This window comes from Vitis vinifera, chromosome 11, assembly GCF_030704535.1.
Source record: "Vitis vinifera cultivar Pinot Noir 40024 chromosome 11, ASM3070453v1".
NCBI classification, from domain to species: Eukaryota; Viridiplantae; Streptophyta; class Magnoliopsida; order Vitales; family Vitaceae; genus Vitis; species Vitis vinifera.
In genome coordinates, this window is record NC_081815.1 from 19,106,320 (window position 1) to 19,128,975 (window position 22,656).

The 22,656-nt window shown below is 39.8% G+C and overlaps 2 protein-coding genes across 7 annotated transcripts in view; both read right to left on the reverse strand.

Moving 5' to 3' along the window:
• Positions 1–475: 475 nt before the first annotated feature.
• LOC100249581 (zinc finger protein 2) lies at positions 476–3,057 on the reverse strand. Of its 2 annotated transcripts, XM_059740815.1 has the most exons (3): positions 2,721–3,057; positions 1,408–1,502; positions 476–1,329 (listed from the first exon to the last, which is right to left on the reverse strand). In XM_059740815.1, exon 3 carries the CDS (start codon positions 1,054–1,056, stop codon positions 592–594), a length of 465 nt encoding a protein of 154 aa, XP_059596798.1. In that variant the 5' UTR covers positions 1,057–1,329; positions 1,408–1,502; positions 2,721–3,057; the 3' UTR covers positions 476–591. The 2 variants fall into 2 exon arrangements, with proteins under 2 accessions (XP_059596798.1, XP_010656831.1); XM_010658529.3 differs by having other exon boundaries at positions 476–1,502; positions 2,721–3,034.
• Positions 3,058–5,948: 2,891 nt separating this feature from the next.
• The window catches only part of LOC100259875 (uncharacterized), a 28,217-nt gene continuing 11,509 nt past the window's right edge, over positions 5,949–22,656 (reverse strand). For 3 of the 5 annotated variants that reach the window (XM_002269939.4, XM_010658527.3, XM_019223170.2), the window contains 6 exons: positions 9,512–9,641; positions 9,266–9,307; positions 8,188–8,523; positions 8,049–8,091; positions 7,093–7,170; positions 5,949–6,336 (listed from right to left, as the gene is read on the reverse strand). In XM_002269939.4, coding sequence (XP_002269975.1) covers positions 6,270–6,336; positions 7,093–7,170; positions 8,049–8,091; positions 8,188–8,523; positions 9,266–9,307; positions 9,512–9,641 — 696 coding nt within the window. In that variant the 3' untranslated portion in view covers positions 5,949–6,269. The remainder of the gene's footprint in view (positions 6,337–7,092; positions 7,171–8,048; positions 8,092–8,187; positions 8,524–9,265; positions 9,308–9,511; positions 9,642–22,656) is intronic. The other 2 variants (XM_010658528.3, XM_059740625.1) reach the window with 1 other exon arrangement.

Sequence of the window (22,656 nt, forward strand, 5' to 3'; positions counted from 1 at the left end):
CTTTTTATAGATTAATTGAGAAAATATAATTAAGGCTGACATCGGAGGGTAGAAAGAGGTACACATCCTTAGTGTATGTATGATAATGAGAAGAAGGAAGAAAAATGTAGAAATTAACTACTGAAATCTGAGACTTGGGTCCAACTCTGGTGGAGTACAGTATGTGGTGGACTGTATACAAAACGTGTATGAGGACAAATTTGCTGGAAAATGCTTTAATGGCAACATTTTTGTCTTGCATTTGCCTTTTTAGAGGCTTTTCATTCATGTCCAGCTGATCAGGTTCTGTCTATTATGGATCATTTCTCGTCATTTTTTCTATGTTAGAATTTAGCTCTTGATGCTTATGAAGAATTTGACAAAATGTGGCTGGCGAAAATGAAGAGAAAAAGCTAGTAGTACTCATCTGATTCATTTCCCCTTCTTCCTCTGATAATCGATTGACGTTCTCAACCTCAACTGTTTGGAGCAGCTGTTTGAATGAATTCCTTGCAGTTCTATTACTCTTCTCTCATGATTCAAATACTTTTGATTGAAAAGAAAATCACAAAAATGAAAAATTACAACTGAAACAAGTGGGCCCTTAATAATTCAAAGCCTTAGAGACAAGTCAAGATGGCTGAACTCCTCCTGGACATTCTCAGGTCTAGAATCATAGTTCATCTCTATCCTGGCGCCATAGCTCATATCATTCTGAAACCTACCAGCATGTCCTTGATGCTCAAACCCCACAACGGGTTGTTGAGTACGTCGAAAAAGGCCGGTACCACTGGCGTTGGATCGTTGGTTTGGCCCTCCATGAGGCCTCACAGCTGAGCTTAGCTCTCGGCTTTTCTTGGCCAAAGTCCTCTCAAGCTTGTGAGCATTCTGGTGTCCTCCAAGGGCTTGTGAGCTGTAGAACTTCCTCTGGCAGTAGTTGCAGGAGAAGACTCGAGGCTCAGCTGGACTTAAAGGGGATGAGGATGAAGAAGAAGAATGCTCAAGGACAAGTTCTAGGTTGACTTCAGTGTTAGCTAGACTGAGATGGAGAGAAGTATTGGGTTGAAAATGGTCCATAGTCTGTAGAAGAACTGAAGATCAAGAGATGGGGTTTAGTGAAAGTGAGATAGAAAGAGCAAGATAATATGAAGAGGTAGGTGGGGGAGGAGATAGAGGAGGTTAAATAGAAAGAAAGAGAGCTGTTTGGTGGGAAGGAAGGTGGTAACAAATCAAAGGTAGTCTCTATGGAAGAAAGAGAGATGAGAAGAGAAGAGATTTAAAGTAGGGGGAGAGGTTGAGGTTGTGCTGCATTATATGAGATGATGATGATGATGTAGGTGTATACTGTTGCTGCAAACACAGAAAGCAAGAAGAGAGAAAAGGAGATGGACTTGTGAGAGTGTGAGAGAGATGGAGAGAGACAGATACCTGCAAAGATCAGTGGAGAATCGAAGCGTTGTCGCCTCCATTAATGGCAGCATTCGAACCCCTTGTCGGTTCATGGAGAAATTCCATGGTATTTCCTAAATCCAAACCAAATAAAAAAGAAAAAATTAAGCAGCTCCATTGTTTTAAAAAACACAACAAAACTGTCTTTACTACCATGTGAATCTACCTATTTTACCCATCTATTCATGGGTCCAATCACACATTGTTTTGATCCTCAACACACACACACACTCACTTCTCTCTCTCCTCTATCTCATTCACCAGTGAGACACCTAAGGTCTTGCCCTGATCAATTTTCTAATCTAAGTATTAGATGGCCATGAAGATAACCCATCTTGACTAGACTAATTATGCAACTTGAAAACAGACATTTAGCCCATGACGCTTTGAAACTCCACACATTATTTCCAGTGCAAAGAAGAAAAGAAAAATCTCATTTTCACAATTTGGCCTACAACAGTATTGCTTGTATGCTACCCATCATGATCAGTATCCTAGGGTTATTAATCCCATCCTCTATATGCTTATTGCCCAAGTCCCAAAGTCAACATCTCCATGTAGTTTCTGAACTACAAATACCTAATGGGCTGATCACATTTCATAGTCATGGTCAGAGCCAGAAAGGCAAATAAATCAGAAATAGTTCTGGGGAATGCAAAGAACAGATGGTTATTATATAGTCTATATGGGCCCATGTGTTCTTCTCACATATTTTACAATTGTTAAGAGCCATTTACTTATTGAATATAACTGAGACAAGCACATGCAGTTGGGATTTAAAACTATGTAGAAGGGGACAGATTAAATCCACTGTATGCTCCTAAGCTGTTGCTATAATAATTCCTACAAGGAATGGGTTTCCTTCAGTAACACAACAATAGTATTATTATTATGACACGATAATTGTGGGATCATAATCTTGCAGGTCGGCTATAATTGCGGTAACGTCTGTCTGTTAATCGCAGACACAACACATACCAGGAAACTGAGACTGTTGCAAGATGGTTAGTCCAAGATTCCGTTGTATGAACATTAATTCCTTTGTAAAACCATATAATAGCCAAGCAATCAGCAGGATGTCTCCCCCTTGTACTTTAACAAACACCCAGTGCATGAACTAAAAAACCTTGATGCATATAACCTTATGTATCGGTGATTTTCCCTTGTTTTCTTTTCTTTAATTCCATGAGCTAATTGGACACACCCCACTTCAGTATACTTTAAGAAAAAATAAAGGATGCCCACTTGTTGAAATCAAGCAAAAAGGAAGAAGAGAGGAGAGAGGGACTCACATGGATGAGTGGCAGGCTTAGGTAAGGCCAGTGAATAGGGGGGAGCCTCCAATTTTTGGCCTATACATATGTTATTTCCTTAGAAGAAACTGATGAGATGGGAAGGATGGTGGACATGTTTGTGATTTGTCGGATTTTATATACATTTATGGGGTTATGGAGGAGCTCAGGGCGACGATTCTTGCTTCTCGTCACGCCTGACTACACGTGGATAATGACTTTTACTGTGCTCTGGTCATCACCATGGTTGATCATCCACTCTTCCTCTATTACTGATCTTCATCTATATCCACTTCCCCCCTATCCCCATCCCCATCCCCACCTTTTGTTTTCCTCCTTGTTATATGGCTGTACTTAAAGGTATTATAAGCTCCAAAGGGATATGTGAACAGTACCTCACTCATCTCCTTAAGTGGCTACCTAGCGTGTATGCCTACCCAGCTTGGCCTCCCCTGATGTTGAAACTCACCTTTGTGTTTTCTTTTCATGTTCCCTTTTGGTGCCATGAGTCCTCAGTAGGGTCCTGCTTCAACCCACTTTACATCCCCACTTTCTGCACTTTTTTGCTTGTCTCAATTTTGGTTCCATTAACAAAGCTTGATGATGATGATGCCCCTTTGCCTATCTGCAAGGCAAGAGAATATGTCGACTTTCTTGGCATTAAATTTCCTAAATGGGGATACCAATTATCAGTATTGTCTACTCTGCAAGTCTCTAGTTCTTGTATCATCCATTTCACCATGCAGTTGCAGGCATGGAATAACCCCATGATCTCTGGACCGCAAATAATTCTTTGCTTTATCATACAGTATTCTGCACTAGGGTCTATAGTACTTGGATCACATTAAGGTTAAGGCAAGGACGAAATGACTGATGGACGGACTATTCAATCAAGATAACACTAGAGAATTAATTGAAACAAAATACTTTTCAACCTTTAATTCATTACTTTCTTGATTAGCCAAGTAGATTCATATTGGGACAAGGTTTTTCATACCAGTAAAACCCGATTGTTCGCATATTTATAGGCTAGAGCCTATAATTATACCACCACCTGCTTTACCAGAGGCTGCTGGATGCCTGAGGCATCTACCTGATTTTGGGGATTGTGAGATAACTGTGAGGTTTGTGTTATGCATTACCCACATCCCCAAATTTAATCACATCTGCTAGATCAATGGATGCAGCCAGGCCTCTAACAGCTTAATTAACCATGCAAACATGTTGAGGGAACCTTCATTTGTCATTGAGCATTTATTACAAGATCAAAGAAGGCTTTAAGAGCTGAAAGTTGTGTAGAGCAGTTACTGTTAATCTACACGAGGTTAAGGGGTTGGTGGCAAAGCACTGATAACTTCAAAAAGGGTTTGTAAGTTGGGCCATTGATTGTTAGATAGGGACTTGGATTGTGAAGAAATGGTTGGTTAATTTGCAAAGTTGAGGTAATGGACTTAAGCGGTCCATGTGGCACTTGGCAACTTCAAGATGCTAGAAATGTGCGAAGGAAGGCAATGTAAACTCTTTTATTGTACGAATGTGCTTTATTAAGACTTGATGGCCCTTAAATGCTTGGTTTGGGAAAGCTAACTTAACAACTTCAAGTATCTTGAATTATCCAAGCACCGCACAGATAGTTAAGGAAATGCACCAGAATGTGACATTAAGCTGTTTCTTTAAATTTGCACATGAACTCCATCAACTTGGCTCATGGGTTTTAGTGTTTTAGTTGGAGAAATTAGTGAGGGATCAAAGTTGGACTGCAAAGTTAGAAGAACGTCAATCCCCTAGACAGCAATTCTCATCTCATTTGGAGCATAATTTAATTATATTTATATAGATGAATAGAGAGATATATGAAACCCTCTGTGGGACAACTTCTCAAACCGTAAAAGCAGTGTTGTACTTGTAATTGAAGGATCAAGCCCAACTCTCCATGATATTTGAATAGACTTTCCAACATACATGTGCCTTTTCTGATTTATCATTTTTTTTTTTTTAAATGATAATAACCACACTTTTTCTCAAACATGTACAAAACATATGTTTTTTTTAAAAAAAAAAAAATATATATATATATATATAGATATATAATAATAACAAGATTGACACTTTTTCTCAAACATGTACAACTCATATTTTGTCTTTTAAAACATGTACAAACCATGATATTCATAGTTTGAAAATTAATGAAAATATTCATCATTAATGTGAGGCTCAAGAAGAAAGGATTTAGGAAGGGTTTCTAACTTCCTTTCTAGCAATTGAAAATTTTCATCAAAAGAGTTATTTTCATATGCTAAAAAAATGTTAAAATCATTATCAAATAAATTCTTAGTCTAATTCAAAGTTCCAAGCATTTAGGCATATACATGAAATTCTTGAAATAAGATGACAGCCAACCCAAACCTTAGATCAATCATCCATCAGTGCACTTGAGAGTGATTCTTTAAAACATTAGATGTACTTCATATTCCTTAAAAGGATTTTCTTTAAAAACAAAAAATTAAATGTGTGAAAAAATTTTAAAAATAAAAAATGGTGCTTGTTTTTATTTAATGATACTTGTTTTTAGACTTTAAATAATTTGTTTTTAATTTTTCATTTACTTATTCCATCTTTTAAAAAATATTATTAAAAAAAATAAACAAAAATATTCGACTTTTTGCTAAATGTTAAAAATAATTTTTTAAAACAATCAAAACACAATCTCAACGTGACCCTCTACTTATTAATCTTCAATACTTAACAAAAATAAAATATTTATAAAAAAAGAAAACTTAATACTAAATACTATTAAATTAAAAAAAAATTGATACAAACAATGCCCACCAAAATTAAAATTCAAGCAATTTTTGAACTACCACTTAGTAAGTACATTCTTTCAATAATCACTGCTTTTCTTTGGATTTTCTATATCTCAGTACCTAAAATACTTTCAAAACACATTTTTAGTTTGCATTCGCACTTTAAATCATTCTTAATGGAAGTGCTTTCAGTAGAAATGCTATTGCCGAAAGTACTACAAGCTAATTGCGCTTTTAATGAGAAGCACCCTCAAGTGGATGCTTAGTATGAAGTGCTAGATGACATGTAGAAGGGATTCTCAACTACTAGAAGCCCAAATTTATTTCTTCTTACAGATGGAGAATCCTTCTATCCCATTTAATTATCAGGAAAAAAAAAAACAAGATGTTACTAAAACAGCATAACATGGAACCTTCAGAAAAATAATAATAGAAAGTGCAGATTGAATTGCCTAAGACATGATATATTTCACAAAGGACAGTTGCCTCCACAGTCGCCCAAAACTGATAGGGAACATGATTTCTTTGTCTCTCAAGTAATCAACCAGCAACATATTGAGTTGAAACATGGTACAGAGAAAGTTCAGGAGATCTGGAGTAAGAAACCCAGTAAAAGGTCAAGCTTTCAACTAAAGAAAACGTACTCACCATGTACGTATAAACCTTCCACTATCCCTTTTTCACACTACAGATATCTGCTCTGTACAAACCTCCTCAATTGCTACCTCAAAAAACTGTCTCAGCTTTAACTTGTGTTGGATGCAACCTCATGAATTTCATCATATGTGCCTGTCTCCTCGTTGAATGAGTACCTATTAGAAGGACAGGGAAAAAAAAGGGGTATAAGTCTGTGGGTCATGTATGCTTACTATTATTGCATGTACTTGTGGATTGATGGTTTGAAAACTAAAATCGTTCAATCAATGGAGTGTTCACAAAGATATATATAGACACATGCATATTATATATTAAATACAACCTCACCATGCATACAAGCAGACAACTTTTATTGGAAAACAAATTTTCCTACAAGCTTAAGCAATATATATCATGCTGCAACACCCCCATCATGTGTGGCAAACACAAACTGCAGTAGTGGTAGACCTATTTTTCTTAAACCCCATCATGTGCAACTCCATACCCATCAGAAAACATAAACCATAGTAGCAGTAGACCAATTTTTTTAAGACCCCTACCACATGCAGGCCTGCCCATACCCATCATAGTAAACACAAACCACAATAGCAACACACCAATTTTCCAAAACCTTGTGTGCAGTCTCATACCAGTCAGACAAATCTCACCTGTGATCGGACATAATTATACAGATAAATAGATGGGGGAAGACTTGAACCCAAGACCTCCAATTAACCAGAGATATCTTATGTTGTATTAGACAACAAATTTTTCTAAAAACCTAAGCAGTCAAAATTTGGTAAATTAATAAAGTTGGTGACATGTATGGTCAACATGCTGTAGAACATTGACTGAAAACTGACCCTTTTATGAACTTACAAGTGGGGTAAATTCAAACAATGTCACAGAAAATAAACATCAAGACATGTTACCATTGGCCAGATGCTGCAGAGCAATACAGTCCTGAAGATGGGTCATAATAGTAGCCCAAACTGCTGCTATAGTAGTACCTGAAGGACAAGAAGAGTATAGTTAACTAATGTTACCTAAAATTCTACATCAAATTTGATTATCATAAGTTGAACCCTGTAATTAGAAATGTGTCTACCTAAATGACAAGACATCAAATTACAAGTGTGGGTGTCTTGGGTGCAGGGATGAAAGAATTACCATTTACCACCAAATTAATGATAATAAAAATAACAATAACAACACAGCAACAACAATAAAAGAAAAATAAAATGGAATAATAATAGTAATAAAAGCAGATATTATAATAGTTGTAGTAGTAATTATCATCATCATCTAGCAAGAAAATAATTGAGTGTGGACATACAATGCTAGATGGGTTATTCAGATAAGGAAGCAATAATTGCAAGTTCTAAAAACCCACAACAAACAATCAGAAGGTGTCTCCTCAAAACCCTACAAGTAGACACAAACAAGGCTGCTAAGAAGTGGTCAACAGACTGATAACAATATACACACGTTGCATTTGCATCCTCCATGAATGAAAAAGACAAGAGCATCATGTGTTCAGATATTTTGATTAGAAATAGAAAAAGGAAAAAAGAAAAGAATAAGGAACTCAATTGAATTCATAAACAGAAAAATCATTCAGCTGGTAGTTATAGCATGTGCAAACAGTCTCAAATTTTGACCGGTCCAGTACTGTAGTCACATAAATAAATAATCTTTACAAGACATAAGTCTGCATTTTCCCACAAAAACACAAGGATGCAGTAATGACATCACTTCCCAAAGGGACATGCTGTATATTAGGACTACTCAAACCAAAATTTTCCCGAAGTAGAAGACACTTCAATGACTAGAAAGTGAATAGGTAATTTCCATCACATTTTACTTCAAAGGTTCAATTAGAGAGTACCCAGAAGACTCGTCATAGACATAATCATTTTGCAAAGCTCCAGCTGCAGACAAAGCAATTACAAAATATAAGAAAGGCCAGGTCATCAAACAAACAACTGTCATTTCATTTAGTCAACTTCTAAACCAATAAAGTTTACTTTCAGAACTTGTGCCTTGGACTTCTGAAAGTGGTTGATCGATCATATCAGAATTAGGAACAGTAGCTAAATTACCACCATCAGAGGATAAATTAGCAGGAGCAGGTTCATCATCTTCTCCAAACATATCAAATGCATCATTATCATTGTTTGAAATTTCAGTAGTAGATCCATTCAGGTTTGAAGAACCTGCAGCTGTCTCAGGCAGTATGGAAGCAGCTGCTCCAAGATATGTTACAGAGAACAAGTCCCGTTCCATAACAGAACCAGATGCTCCTTGAACTGCACCCATGGATGTGCCCTCTCCCTTTGCTTGAGCTAACCTCTCATAACCTTCTGGAATAACAAAAATGAGAAAACAGAAAAGAGCTCTGTTAATAAGTGCCCAGCTTTACACAGAAACCTCCATATATATGTGAATATAAGGGAAGACCTTGAAAAAATGGCCTGCAGAAAAGCATATAACACAAAATGAAAAATACAAAATATAAAAAATGGAAAGTTTATTTGTTTCATTTAGAGCTGAAGAAAAGGTCAGATCAGCTGACAGATATCACTACAACCAAGAACCCATGAGTTTGATCCCATGTAGTCACAAAAAGAAATGCTAAAGGAAAATCAAAATATCAAGAATTTTTTTTGAAAAATAATTGAATATGTAATCAATTCCAAAGATGAAAGGAAAAATAAGTCTTATTTATCCTACCTGAATAAAAATCTAAAATAAAATATGCAGTAGCCTGCAACTGAATACAAGAGATGCTGTAAAGTGCAAGAGCAGGGTCCCAATCATATAGAATAAAATGAAAATATGAACTACAAAAAAGCAGAGGAAGCCTACTATTCACAGCTTAACAATACTGCATACAAGACATAATACAGAATCTGAAGAAATTCCTTATTACCATCTGAATGTATTTTAAAACTAATGGTAATTTTAAACAATTCCAAAGGGAAAAAACTTCTGTACAAAAGGAACCTCTATAGGTGCTCATAGAAAGAAGATTCTTAGAAACAGAAAAATTAGGAAGCATAGAGAGACAGTTGTGGAAAAAAAAGGCAAGAAGGAGGGACTAACCTGCCTCACGCTCAAAAACCTCCTGCTTTTCATGGTATACATCTGGAAAAAACAAAAATAAAAAATGGACGAAGGAGTAGCATTATATGACTGAAAAATTAGACAATAGTACCTTAAATAGAGTTAAAGGCAACATATCACCTTGGTGCTGAATAAGAACAGGTGGATAACATCAAGTATCATATAACACTGAAATTATTCTGTGGTTTTAATGAACTAAAAGCTTATCAAAATAATGCACTTAACTGAATTCACCATTCTCCAACAGCTTCATAGCATCTTCAGTTAACTGGTCAAAAAGAAGCTTTGTTTCTGCTGACATCTTCTCCTTCCTGTTATTTGAAGTTCCTTTCAATCTTCTCAAAGCTTGTAAAACCTGTAAGGAGAAACAAAATTAACCTTAATATAATAAAATAGGTAGAAAACATGAATTTGATGGCCCTCAAAATCAATCATAGTGAAATACAAAATGAAATCAAGCCACAAATAAGAATTATTCAACAATTCCAAGAGTTGAGATATTGGGAATAAATGAACAAACATTCTGAATGAGAATTGAATTGGCCATGTAAGGAAAGATATCTAGTGGTTAGTCATTTCTTAAACTTCTTTTGAGGAAACCTCAACAGTGACCAAAGTATCCTATGTTATGATTTTGAAGAGAGCTATGATGCTGAAAGGGTGCTTTCAAGGGGGTAAGAAGATTTAAGGAGAAAGTGTTGCATTTGGAAAGGTGGACTCCCCAGGTAGGCTGCGTTCAAAGAGGAGTCCTTACTAAGGAGGTGTGGGTGAGAAGGGTGGGGGGCTTCGTCTTCGCCTCTGGTGCCGTGAGCTATTCACAAAGATTGGTGAGTGGATGAAGAAACTGCTTATCTTCAGCATTTACAGTGGGCCAAGGTTTTGGTGAGATCAAATGGGAATTCAACACCAGGGTCATTGCAGGTGGTGGATGCAATCCAGTGGTGCCAAAGAGGGGTCAAGGTGTCTTTGCTATCCAGTTATGGTGGGAAGTACCTCGTTGTTTCTCTCAAGTGGTGCCGAAGAGGGTGAGTGGTGGCTTGGAGGTTAGGGCTGACGGCGTGAGCCAGACAGGTGAGAAGGGAGGTTGGGTTGGTGCAAAAGGTGGGATGTGCCTGTCACCCTCTGAGTGCCGGAGTAGGCTGTTAGGAGGAGGGGCGATTGGTGTTTCTGAAAAGGTTAGGACAGAGGGGTCAAGGGGAGTTGACATCTGCAGGAGCCCAATTGGCAATGGAAAGGGCTGTTTGGGTGAGGCGTGTACTGAGGGAGAGTATTTGGCCTCAGTTGGAGCCCATATCCCTTTAAGTAGTTGCAGTGTACAGGTCGGGAGTTGTGGAGGCCCAATGGAAAGGGAAGCAACCCTTTCCCCTGGAAGTGGGCCAAGCAAGCCTTTTCCTCCTATAGATTTTGGGTAGGGTGTTTTAGGCCAGGGCAGTGTGGCCCATGAGGCTTTTAACAGGAAGGGCTTATTAAAGGGGGAGAGGGGTTCTTTGAAGTTCAATCCGCTTGTCGTTGCCAAATTGCTCCCTTCTCAGGCATGCTCGTCGTCGACATTTAGTCTTCTGCTCACTGACGAGGCCCTTTTGGAGGAAGCAGCAAGGTTTCCAAGTTCTTTCTCACTCCCTATTCTTGCTTTGCGGGATTCAGTTTCTTCTTCTTCTTCTATTCTTCTAGAGATCACGTGGGAGGAGGCTTTACAAGAGGAGTTTCCGTTGTTTAGTGGTTAGGTGGAAGACCCGATTAGAAAGATGCCTCTTTTGGTTGTGTTGAAATTTGGCATTCAAAGTTAGGTTTTTTAATTTAGGAAAGTGTTTTAGGAATAAAAAAGGAGAGATCATTTAGGATGATTCAGTTTCCTAATTTTAGGAGAGAATCAAGCTAGATTGATATTTTCTTATTCAGTCATTTGTGTATATATATGTGTATGGTGTGTACCTAAAAAATTAATAAAAAAGGAATTCAGAAATTCTTCATGGTATCAGAGTCAGTTTTCTGAAACCCTAATCCCTTCTGGCCACCTCTTATTCAGGCCATCATTCATTCTGGCCAAATCTCTCTGGCCATCTCTCAATCCGACCATCTCTCTCTCTGGCCATCTCTCATTCCGATCATCAGTCCCTGTTCTCAGAGCCAAGGGAGAAAACGCTTTCCGGTCGGTCGAATCGTCGTCAGAAAACATTCACCGCCGGCAACTTTTCCGGCGAATTTTCCGGCGAACTTTCCCGCGCGAACTTTCCCGGCGACGCGCTTCCTCTTCCAGGCTCGCCTGACACCGACCAGCCACCCTTCTTACCTGTTTCTGCCATCCGAGCCCTGCACGTGCCTCTTTTGGGGTTCTTTTGCCTCCGCGGGCCCTCTGATCAGTTTTTCCGGCGTCCTCCGGCTATTTTTTCTCAACTCCAATCCCTGCACATGCCTTGGGAAGTGTTCTTCTACCTTTCCGGTCCATGACAAAATACGGAATGGCATCATCACAAGTATCCAGCGTCACGTCACCAGAATCAAGGGGCAGATCTGAAATTCCAAACCTTGGTGGCAGTGATTCCTCTCCTATTCTCATCACAGGACACAAATTAAATGGCCATAACTATTTACAGTGGTCACAATCTGTGTTGCTGTTCATTTGAGGTAACGGAAAGGATGAGTACCTCACTGGAGAAGCAGTCATGCCAGAAACTACAGAACCGGGTTTCAGGAAGTGGAAGATTGAAAACAACATGATCATGTCATGGCTTATCAATTCCATGAACAATGACATAGGTGAAAATTTTTTGCTGTTTAGGACTGCAAAGGACATCTGGGATGCAGCCAAAGAAACTTACTCAAGTTCTGAAAATACTTCAGAACTTTTTCAGGTTGAATCAGCCTTACATGACTTCCGCCAAGGAGAGCAGTCAGTTACTCAGTATTACAACACACTCACAAGGTATTGGCAGCAACTTGACTTATTCGAGACTCACTCATGGAAATGTTCGGATGATGCAGCAACATACAGGAAAATTGTGGAACAAAAGAGACTGTTCAAGTTTTTCCTAGGACTAAACAGGGAATTGGATGATGTTAGAGGCCGAATCATGGGCATTAAACCCCTTCCAAGTCTCAGGGAGGCTTTTTCAGAGGTTAGGCGTGAAGAAAGTAGAAAGAAAGTGATGATGGGATCCAAAGAGCAACCTGCCCCAACATTGGATGCCTCTGCCCTTGCTGCTCGGTCATTTGACAGTAGTGGTGGAGATTGTCAGAAACGAGATAGGCCTTGGTGTGATTATTGTAAGAAACCAGGCCATTATAAGGAGGCTTGCTGGAAGCTTCATGGAAAACCGGCTGATTGGAAACCAAAGTCACGGTCTGACAGAGATGGCAGAGCACACGTGGCTGCCAACTCTGAGAGCACATCTGTTCCCGAGCCGAGTCCATTCAACAAAGAGCAGATGGAGATGCTACAGAAACTATTAAGCCAAGTTGGCAGTGGCAGTACTACCGGGATAGCCCTCACTGCTAGTCGAGGAGGAATGAAGCCGTGGATAGTGGACACAGGTGCTTCTGATCACATGACAGGAGATGCTGTCATTCTTCAAAATTACAAGCCAAGTAATGGTCATTCATCCGTCCATATTGCTGATGGTTCAAAGTCAAAAATTGCCGGGACAGGTTCTATAAAACTTACTAAAGACTTATATCTTGACTCTGTCTTCCATGTTCCAAACTTGGATTGTAATCTTTTGTCCATTAGCAAATTGGCCCGTGATCTCCAATGTGTTACTAAATTCTATCCAAACTCGTGTGTTTTTCAGGACTTGAAATCGGGGAAGATGATTGGCAGTGCTGAACTGTGTTCCGGGCTCTACCTCCTCTCATGTGGCCAATTCTCAAACCAAGTCTCTCAAGCAAGTTGCGTACAGTCTCAGAGTATGTTAGAGTCTTTCAATTCTGTGTCAAATTCTAAGGTCAATAAAGATAGTGAGATTATAATGTTACACTATCGCCTTGGTCATCCTAGCTTTGTTTACCTTGCAAAATTGTTTCCCAAATTATTTATCAATAAAAATCCAGCATCTTATCACTGTGAAATTTGTCAGTTTGCAAAGCATACTCGAACAATATATCCTCAAATCCCATACAAACCTTCGACTGTTTTCTCTCTAGTACATAGTGATGTGTAGGGTCCCTCTCGGATAAAAAATATTTCTGGCACTCGATAGTTTGTGACATTCGTTGATGATCATACACGGGTAACATGGGTTTTCCTTATGAAAGAAAAGTCAGAGGTCGGGCACATTTTTCAAACCTTCAATCTTATGGTTCAAAATCAATTCAATTCCAAAATTCAAGTCCTCAAGTCAGATAATGCAAAGGAATACTTTACTAATAGTCTCAGTACTTATCTTCAAAATCACGGGATTATCCACATAAGTTCTTGTGTTGACACCCCACAACAAAATGGGGTGGCTGAACGCAAGAATAGACATCTCTTGGAGGTTGCCCGGTGCCTTATGTTTTCCTCTAATGTTCCAAACTATTTCTGGGGGGAAGCTATTCTCACAGCTACCTATTTGATTAACCGTATGCCATCCAGAGTGCTTACTTTTCAATCCCCACGTCAACTTTTCTTAAAACAATTTCCTCACACCCGTGCAGCCTCTTCTGATTTACCACTCAAAGTATTTGGTTGCACGGCATTCGTTCATGTGTATCCTCAAAATCGTAGCAAATTTGCTCCTCGAGCCAATAAGTGCATTTTCCTAGGGTATTTTCCAACCCAAAAAGGGTACAAATGTTATTCTCAAACCAACAAAAGATTTTACACCACCATGGACGTCTCTTTCTTTGAACATGTCTTCTTCTATCCCAAATCTCATGTTCAGGGGGAGAGCATGAATGAACATCAAGTTTGGGAGTCTCTTCTTGAGGGTGTACCTTCTTTTCACTCAGAGTCACCAAATCCTTCCCAATTCACGCCCACTGAGTTGTCCACACCCATGCCGTCATCAGTCCAGCCAGCCCAACACACAAATGTTCCTTCTCCTGTGACCATCCAGTCTCCCATGCCTATTCAACCTATAGCCCCACAACTTGCTAATGAGAACTTACAAGTTTACATCAGGAGGAGGAAAAGACAGGAATTAGAGCATGGATCACAGTCAACATGTGGCCAATATATTGACTCCAATTCAAGTCTTCCTGAAGAGAACATGGGTGAGGATAGGGCTGGAGAGGTGTTAATTCCCAGCATTGATGATTCTACTCTGCCGATTGCATTGAGGAAGGGTGTTAGGAGATGTACAGATCATCCAATTGGGAATTATGTTACGTATGAAGGGCTATCACCATCTTACAGAGCATTTGCTACTTCTCTTGATGATACTCAGGTTCCCAACACAATACAAGAGGCATTCAAAATTTCAGAATGGAAGAAGGCAGTACAAGATGAGATTGATGCACTTGAGAAGAATGGGACGTGGACTATTACATATTTGCCGGTTGGGAAGAGGCCCGTGGGGTGCAAGTGGATTTTCACCATAAAATACAAAGCAGATGGATCAGTCGAGATATTCAAGGCTCGTTTGGTAGCTAGAGGGTTTACACAATCCTATGGGATAGACTATCAGGAGACTTTTGCTCCTGTTGCAAAACTGAACACTATCAGGATTCTTCTCTCATTGGCTGTCAATCAAGATTGGTGCTTGCAACAACTAGACATAAAAAATGCGTTTCTAAATGGCGACCTAGAAGAGGAAGTCTACATGGAAATACCACCTGGTTTCGAAGAAAGTATGGCAAAGAATCAGGTTTGCAAACTCCAAAAATCCTTGTACGGCCTTAAACAATCTCCCCGAGCTTGGTTTGATAGATTCACAAAAGCAGTCCTGAAGCTGGGCTACAAACAAGGTCAGGCTGATCATACTCTATTTGTCAAGAAGTCTCATGCCGGGAAAATGGTCATATTGATAGTCTATGTCGATGATATTATTCTATCTGGGAATGATATGGAGGAATTACAGAAGTTGAAGAAATATTTGTCAGAAGAGTTTGAAGTTAAAGACCTTGGAAATTTGAAATATTTCCTTGGTATGGAAGTGGCTAGATCAAGGAAGAGAATTGTAGTCTCTCAAAGAAAATACATACTCGATCTTCTTAAGAAGACCGGTATGCTTGGATGCAAACCAATTGATACTCCTATGGATAGTCAGAAGAAACTTGGTATCGAGAAAGAAAGTACACCGGTAGACAGGGGGAGATATCAACGGCTTGTCGGACGCTTGATTTATCTCTCACACACTCGGCCAGATATTGGCTTTGCAGTGAGTGCTGTAAGTCAATTCATGCACAGCCCCACTGAGGAACACATGGAAGTAGTCTATAGGATTCTTAGATATTTAAAAATGACACCAGGGAAAGGTCTATTCTTCAGAAAGACAGAGAACCGTGACACTGAAGTATACTCAGATGCGGATTGGGCAGGAAACATCATTGACAGGCGGTCCACTTCTGGATATTGTTCTTTTGTCTGGGGAAATCTTGTTACTTGGAGGAGTAAGAAGCAATCAGTTGTAGCCAGAAGTAGTGCAGAAGCTGAGTACAGAGCTCTTGCACAGGGAATCTGTGAAGGGATTTGGATAAAAAGGGTTCTTAGTGAACTGGGACAAACGAGTTCATCTCCAATTCTGATGATGTGTGATAATCAGGCAGCTATAAGCATAGCAAAGAACCCCGTGCATCATGACAGGACCAAGCATGTTGAGATTAACAGACACTTCATCACAGAGAAGGTGACTAGTGAGACGGTTAAATTGAACTATGTTCCTACCAAGCACCAAACCGCAGACATCCTCACCAAAACTTTACCTAGGCCTAACTTCGATGACTTAACTTGCAAGCTGGGATTATATGATATATATTCTCCAGCTTGAGGGGGAGTGTTGAAATTTAGCATTCAAAGTTAGGTTTTTTAATTTAGGAAAGTGTTTTAGGAATAAAAAAGGAGAGATCATTTAGGATGATTCAGTTTCCTAATTTTAGGAGAGAATCAAGCTAGATTGATATTTTCTTATTCAGTCATTTGTGTATATATATGTGTATGGTGTGTACCTAAAAAATTAATAAAAAAGGAATTCAGAAATTCTTCAGGTTGATTCAAAACCACTAAGGATGATTTTGAATGACAGAAGGACAGTGGTGATCCCGTCAAAAAAGGGAAAGGAGATTGTATGTGTGGAAAGTGGGTAAGATACCGAGAGGGGAAGGCTTGTCGGTGTTGGAGAGGGGGAAGAGCTTTCGACAGAGGGTTGGTCCTTTGGAAGGTTGGTAACCTTTTGTAATTTCCTAGGCATGCTGATAGAGGGGTTCGAGGAAGAGATCTTGACTCTCTTCATAGAATCAAAGTAATGAAGGGACAAGATAGTCAGGTATTCAATAGAAGAAAGAATAATTTTGTCTTATCACATTCCAAGAGAGTGCTAAAAAAGTTGGAGTGGTCAATGAACTACAACAGATCATATTTAATGGGTGGAAGAGGCAGAGAGGGTTGGGCTATTTCTTCAAGCGATAAATGAAGTTGAGAATCTTGTCATGGAATATCAGAAGGGCTACTGACAGTAATAAGAAAATGGTTATAAAGTCTTTGATTAAATCTTAGAGGGTAGACTTGGTTTGTCTTCAGGAAACTAAGATTATGTCCTCTAAGTTGGTGCGAAGTTTAGGTTCGGGAAAGATTCTTAGAATGGGGTGTGGTGGATTCTAAAGGGGTTGCAGGTGGGATCCTGGTTTTTTGGGACAAAAAGGTGTTTGAGTTGTTGGACATGGAAGTAGGGGAGTATTCAGTTTTGTGTCATTTTAAGAACTGAGTATAGGTTTGTTTGGATATTCATGGGAGTGTATGGTCCATCTTCAGGCAGTAGTATAGAGAGCTTATGGGTGGAGTTAGGGGTCATCAGGGAACTGTGGAATGATCTGTGGTGTGTAGGAGGTGACTTTAACGCCGTCAGATTTCCAAGGGAGCACAATGGTGCTAGTAGGTTTTCAGAGGCCATGAGAAGATTTTCAAAAGTCATTAAGAATCTTTAGTTGAGGGATCTTCCGTTACTTGGGGGATTTTTTACTAAGAGTGGGGGTTTGAATAATCAGTCACAGTCGAGTTTAGATCATTTTCTGGTTTCTGAGGGATAAGAAAGTCAATTCAGTGAAGTAATGCAATATATCTTACCTAAACCAGTCTCAGATCATGCGCTGATTTTGTTGGATGGGGGTAGTCTAAGAAAAGGTGTCACTCCTTTCAAGTTTGAAAATATGTGGCTTAAGGAGGAAGGGTTCAAAGAACTGTTGAAGAACTAGTGGATGGGTTTCTAGGGTAGGGTCCATACAACTTCGTACTAGCAGAGAAATTGAAATTGTTAAAATCTAATTTGAAGAGTTGGAACATGGAGGTGTTCAGCATTGTTGCAATAAGAAAGAATTCGACTCTTGCTCAAGTGGGTTTCTAGGATTCTAAAGAAAGGTTGGGGGCCTTATCTACAGAGGAGGTGGTTACTAGAGAGCTGACAAGATTGGATTTTTTAAAATGGACTCTATTGGAAAAAATGAGCTAGAGGTAGAAATTAAGGGAAGTTTGGTTAAAAGAGAGTGATAGAAATACAAAGTTCTTTCATTAGATGGCAAATGCAAACAGAAGAAGGAACTCTTTGTCTAAGATAAAAATTAATGGGGTCTTTTTTACAAAGGAAATTGAGATTAAGGGGGGGAATTGTTCGGGCTTTCAGGAATCTCTTAATAGAGCCAGGGGAGTGGCACTGACACCCCAACATTAAGGGTATGAATTTTGACAGGTTAAATGGGTAGGAAGCTGCAAAGCTAGAGGAGCCATTTGTGGAGAGCAAGGTGTCACCCTTTCAGATCTGAATGGGGACAAAGCTCTAGATGGTTTCTTAATGGCTTTTTGAAAGTTTAGTTGGGTTTTGTGAAGGAAGAGGCGATGGGATTTTTTTAGAGATTTCCATAACCAGGGAAGATTTGTAAAAAGCATCAATGCAACTTTCTTGGTTTTGATTCCTAAGAAAGGGGGGGAGGGGGCATGGGATCTTATAGATTTTAAGCCTATAAGTTTGGTGAATAGCCTTAATAAGCTATTGGTTAAAGTGTTGACAAACATGCTTAAGAAGGTGGTGAGCAAAGTGGTTTCCAAGTTCCAGAATGCCTTTGTGGAGGGAAGACAAATATTAGACGCAATGCTTATAGCCAATGAGGCAAATGATTCAATGCTAAAAAGCAATAATGTTAGGGTGTTGTGCAAGTTGGACATTTTTTTTTTTTGATAGGAGCAAGTTGGACATAGAAAAGGCTTATGATCATGTAAGTTAGGATTTTTTGTTATCAGTGTTAGAGAAAATGGGATTTGGTCAAAAGTGGATTTGTTGGAGTAGATGGTGCATCTCAATAGTAAGCTTCTCAGTTTTGGTGGATGACACCTCTTCTGGCTTTCTTCAATGCTCTAAGGGACCCACTTTCTCTATATTTGTTTGTGTTAGCCATAGAAGCGCTCAACATTCTATTAAGGAGGGTGGTTTTTTATTAGGCTTTAAGGTGAATGGTAGAGGTGGAGATGGATTAGAGGTTTCTCACCTGCTATTTGCTAATGAAACCTTAGTATTTTGTGAGACCTCTCAAGATCAACTAACCCATTTAAGTTGGTTACTCATGTGATTTGAGGCAATTTCGGGTTTCAAAATTAATCTTAGCAAGAGCGAGATTATCCCAATGGGGAGGTGGAAAACTTAAATGAGTTGGCCTTTAAAGTGGTTTGTAAGGTGGGTGAGCTTCCTTCTACTTATTTGGGTCTTCCCTTAAGTGCCCTCATGACTCTTCAACAGCTTGGGATGGAGTGGAAGAGAGACTTCGCAAAAGATTGGCAATGTGGAAAGGACAATACATTTGTAAAGGGGAGGGATTGAACTCACCCTCATTTGGAGCACATTGTCTAGTTTCCTTATCTATTTCATGTCATTATTCCAGATGCCAAGGTTAGTCAATTTGAGGTTGGAGAAGATTCAAAAGGATTTTCTTTGGGGTAATTTAGTGAATTGGGCTACTGTTTGTTTAGATAAGAGTAAAGGGGGTTTAGGAGTTAAGCACCTTCCCTTACTCAACATGGCACTTCTTTGTAAATGGAATTGGTGATTTGCTACAGAAAGGGAGGCTTTTTAAAGGCAAGTAGTTTGTGGGAAATATGGGGAAAATGAAGGGGGTTGGTCTTCTAAGGAGGTGAGAGGTGCGTACCGGGTTAGGTTATGAAGGCCATAAGGAGATTGGGGGAGTTTTTTTGGTAGTAGAGTCTCCTTCTTAGGTGGCAATGGGAGGAGTGTAAAATTTTAGAAGGATATTTGGTGTGGGGGTGAGGCATTGGGAGTTTCTTTTCCCTCATTATTTGTCTTAGCTAGCTCAAAGGAGGCGTGGGCAATGGATTTATGGACTCAATCAAGTGAGGGGGGTGTTTGGTCCCCAATTTTTTCCAAGCATCTAAATGATTGGGAGATTGAGGGTTTGAAGCGTTCCTTCGCAAGGCTGAAAGATAAAGTGGTTATGGGAGACAAGGAGGATAAAGTGGTATTTTGAAGACAAAAGATGGAACTTTCTCTGTCATGCCTCTTTACACTTTTATTGAGCCTAAGAGATCAGTTTCCTTTCCAAAAGCGGTTGTTTGGAATGCATGGGTTCCTCCTAAGGCGTGTTTTTTCACTTGGGAGGCATCTTGGGGAAAAGTATTGATTCTTGACCAGCTTCAAAGGAGAGGATGGATATTGGCTAATAGCTGTTTTCTTTGTCTTATCAAAGAGAAGTCAATTGATCACATTTTGCCACATTGTGAAAAGGCAAGGATGTTGTGGGAGCTTTTGTTTTCTTTGTTTGGTGTTTCTTGGGTGCTGTCATCTAATGTAAGAGAGACTTTGCTAGGGTGGCATGGCTACTTTGTTGGAAGGAAACAGGAAAAAGTGTGGGATGGAGCCCCTTTATGCCTTTTTTGGACATTGTGGAAGGAAAGAAATAGAAGAGCTTTTGATAATGAGGATCTTTTGGACCAAAGACTATTAACCAGGTTTCTTTGTAATTTGATGTATTGGACCAATTTGTATATAGGTGAAGGACCATTTTCCTTATTCAACTTCATTGATTGGTTGGGTTCTTGTCGAGGGAGGGAGTATTTTTGTTTCTCTTATCCTTTTTTGGTGCCTTGTGGCGACCGTTATATACGTCCTGTGTGCTTTGGAGTGCCTCTTTGGTGCTTTATTAATATATTTTGTGCATTTACCAATAAAAAAATGCTAAAAAATTTACAAGATATTTGAATAAGCAATTTAAATCTATGTTTCAGTATGTAACTGGAATTCCAGCATCTTCCAATAAACCTTCTTCAATATATTAATATTGTCCTAATAACAATATTTCTCACTTTTTGCATTCAAGCCTACCCACTCCCACTCTGTCGACATCTGAACTTGGCAATTATAGTATTTAAACTTATAACTCTGATTTTATTGCTAATTACAACTAGAATGGTTTGCCTATGGAAGGAAGATTCACCAGGATTGGTGGTTGGAAATATTGACATGTGGCCAAAATTGGAATCTCCTCATATTAAAAGAACGGGAGGATCATTTCCCTGATCTTGTCCTGAGTATTTTTCCAAGATCTACATTGAATCACATCTGTTGAATATAATGTATTTATAGTATATTATCTTTCCTTGTTAATATAGGTCACATGTATGGTAGTTAGGACTCTTAGCCTTGTATATATATATCTCTCAATTGTAAGTAGATATTAAATGAATGAGAATTAAGGTTTTTCTCCTTTCTCTCTCTCTCTTTCAACATGGTATCAGAGCCAAGGAAGAAAACCTAATTCTTTCCTGTTTCCCGTGTCATCAACTCCGGGAAACCTTCCGGTGACTGTGTTTCTTTCCGGTCACCCTCCCCATCTCCCAACACTTTCCGGTCAGTCGGATCATCGTTAGAAACCACTCACCGCCGGCGAAATTTTCCGGCGAACTTTCCGGCGAACTTTTCCGGCGACCTATTTTTCCGACACTGACCATACCAGAAGGAGCGCCTGGAGGAGATCTCCAACTTTTGTGAAGGCACCGGCATCAAAAGACGATCCACGCGCCATCCACGCGCCATTTTCCGGCCGGCGACTGCATCTCACGCGTCGGCGCGTGAGGGCGCGTGAGGCCTTTTCCGGCGACGCGCCTCCTCCTCCAGCCTCGCCTGCCGCCGACCAGCATCCCTACCTACCTGGTTCTCCCATCCGAGCCCTGCACGTACCTCTTTTGGGGATTTTTGTCTCCGTCAGCCCTCCAAACAGCCTTTCCGACGAAGTTCCGGCTACTTTCTCTCCACCCCAATCCCTGCACGTGCCTTGGGAAGTGTTCTTCTACCTTTCTGGTGGTACCACGTCGCGATCTGAGGCCGTCTCCCTTTTTCGGTGGTGCCACGCCGCAATCTGAAGCCGTATTAGGGCTCTCTTCGATCCAAATACGTGAATATGACCACCAAAAATCAGATCTTTACCTCTGTTATCTCTGGATCTCCTATGATTACCTCAGAGAAATTGGTTGGCAGTGAAAATTATCTTTCCTGGTCTGCCTCTGTTGAACTTTGGTTTATGGGTCAAGGATATGAGGATCACTTGGTTACCCAGGAGGCAGATATCCCTGAGGTTGACCGCGTACAGTGGAGGAAGATAGATGCACAGTTATGTAGTGTATTATGGCAATCGGTTGATCCCCGGATTCTTCTTCATCTTCAGGCCTATAAAACTTGTTTTAAATTTTGGACTCAGGCCAAAGGATTATACACGAATGATATCCAGCGTCTTTATAAGGTGGCTTCTGCTATTGTCCATCTCAGCCAACAGGACTTGGATCTATCTACTTATATTGGTCAGATTGTCTCTCTTAAGGAGCAGTTCTTGACTGTGATGCCTCTTACTCCTGATGTTAGGGCTCAACAAACACAGCTTGACAAGTTCTTCATGGTCCTTACTCTTATTGGCCTCCGTCCGGATCTTGAGCCTATTCGTGATCAGATTCTTGGTAGTTCATCAGTTCCGTCCTTGGATGATGTGTTTGCTCGCCTCCTCCGTATCTCGTCCACTCAGACTTTGCCATCTGATAGCGCTTCAGATTCTTCTGTGTTAGTTTCTCAAACTACCTCTCGAGGAGGACGCAGTGGTACCCGAGGTAGAGGCCAACGTCCTCATTGCACCTATTGCAATAAACTTGGCCACACTCGCGATCGTTGCTATCAGTTACATGGAAGACCTCCTCGCACTGCCCATATGGCCCAGTCCTCTGATTCTCCGCTGCCTCAGCCTCCGAGCTCCTC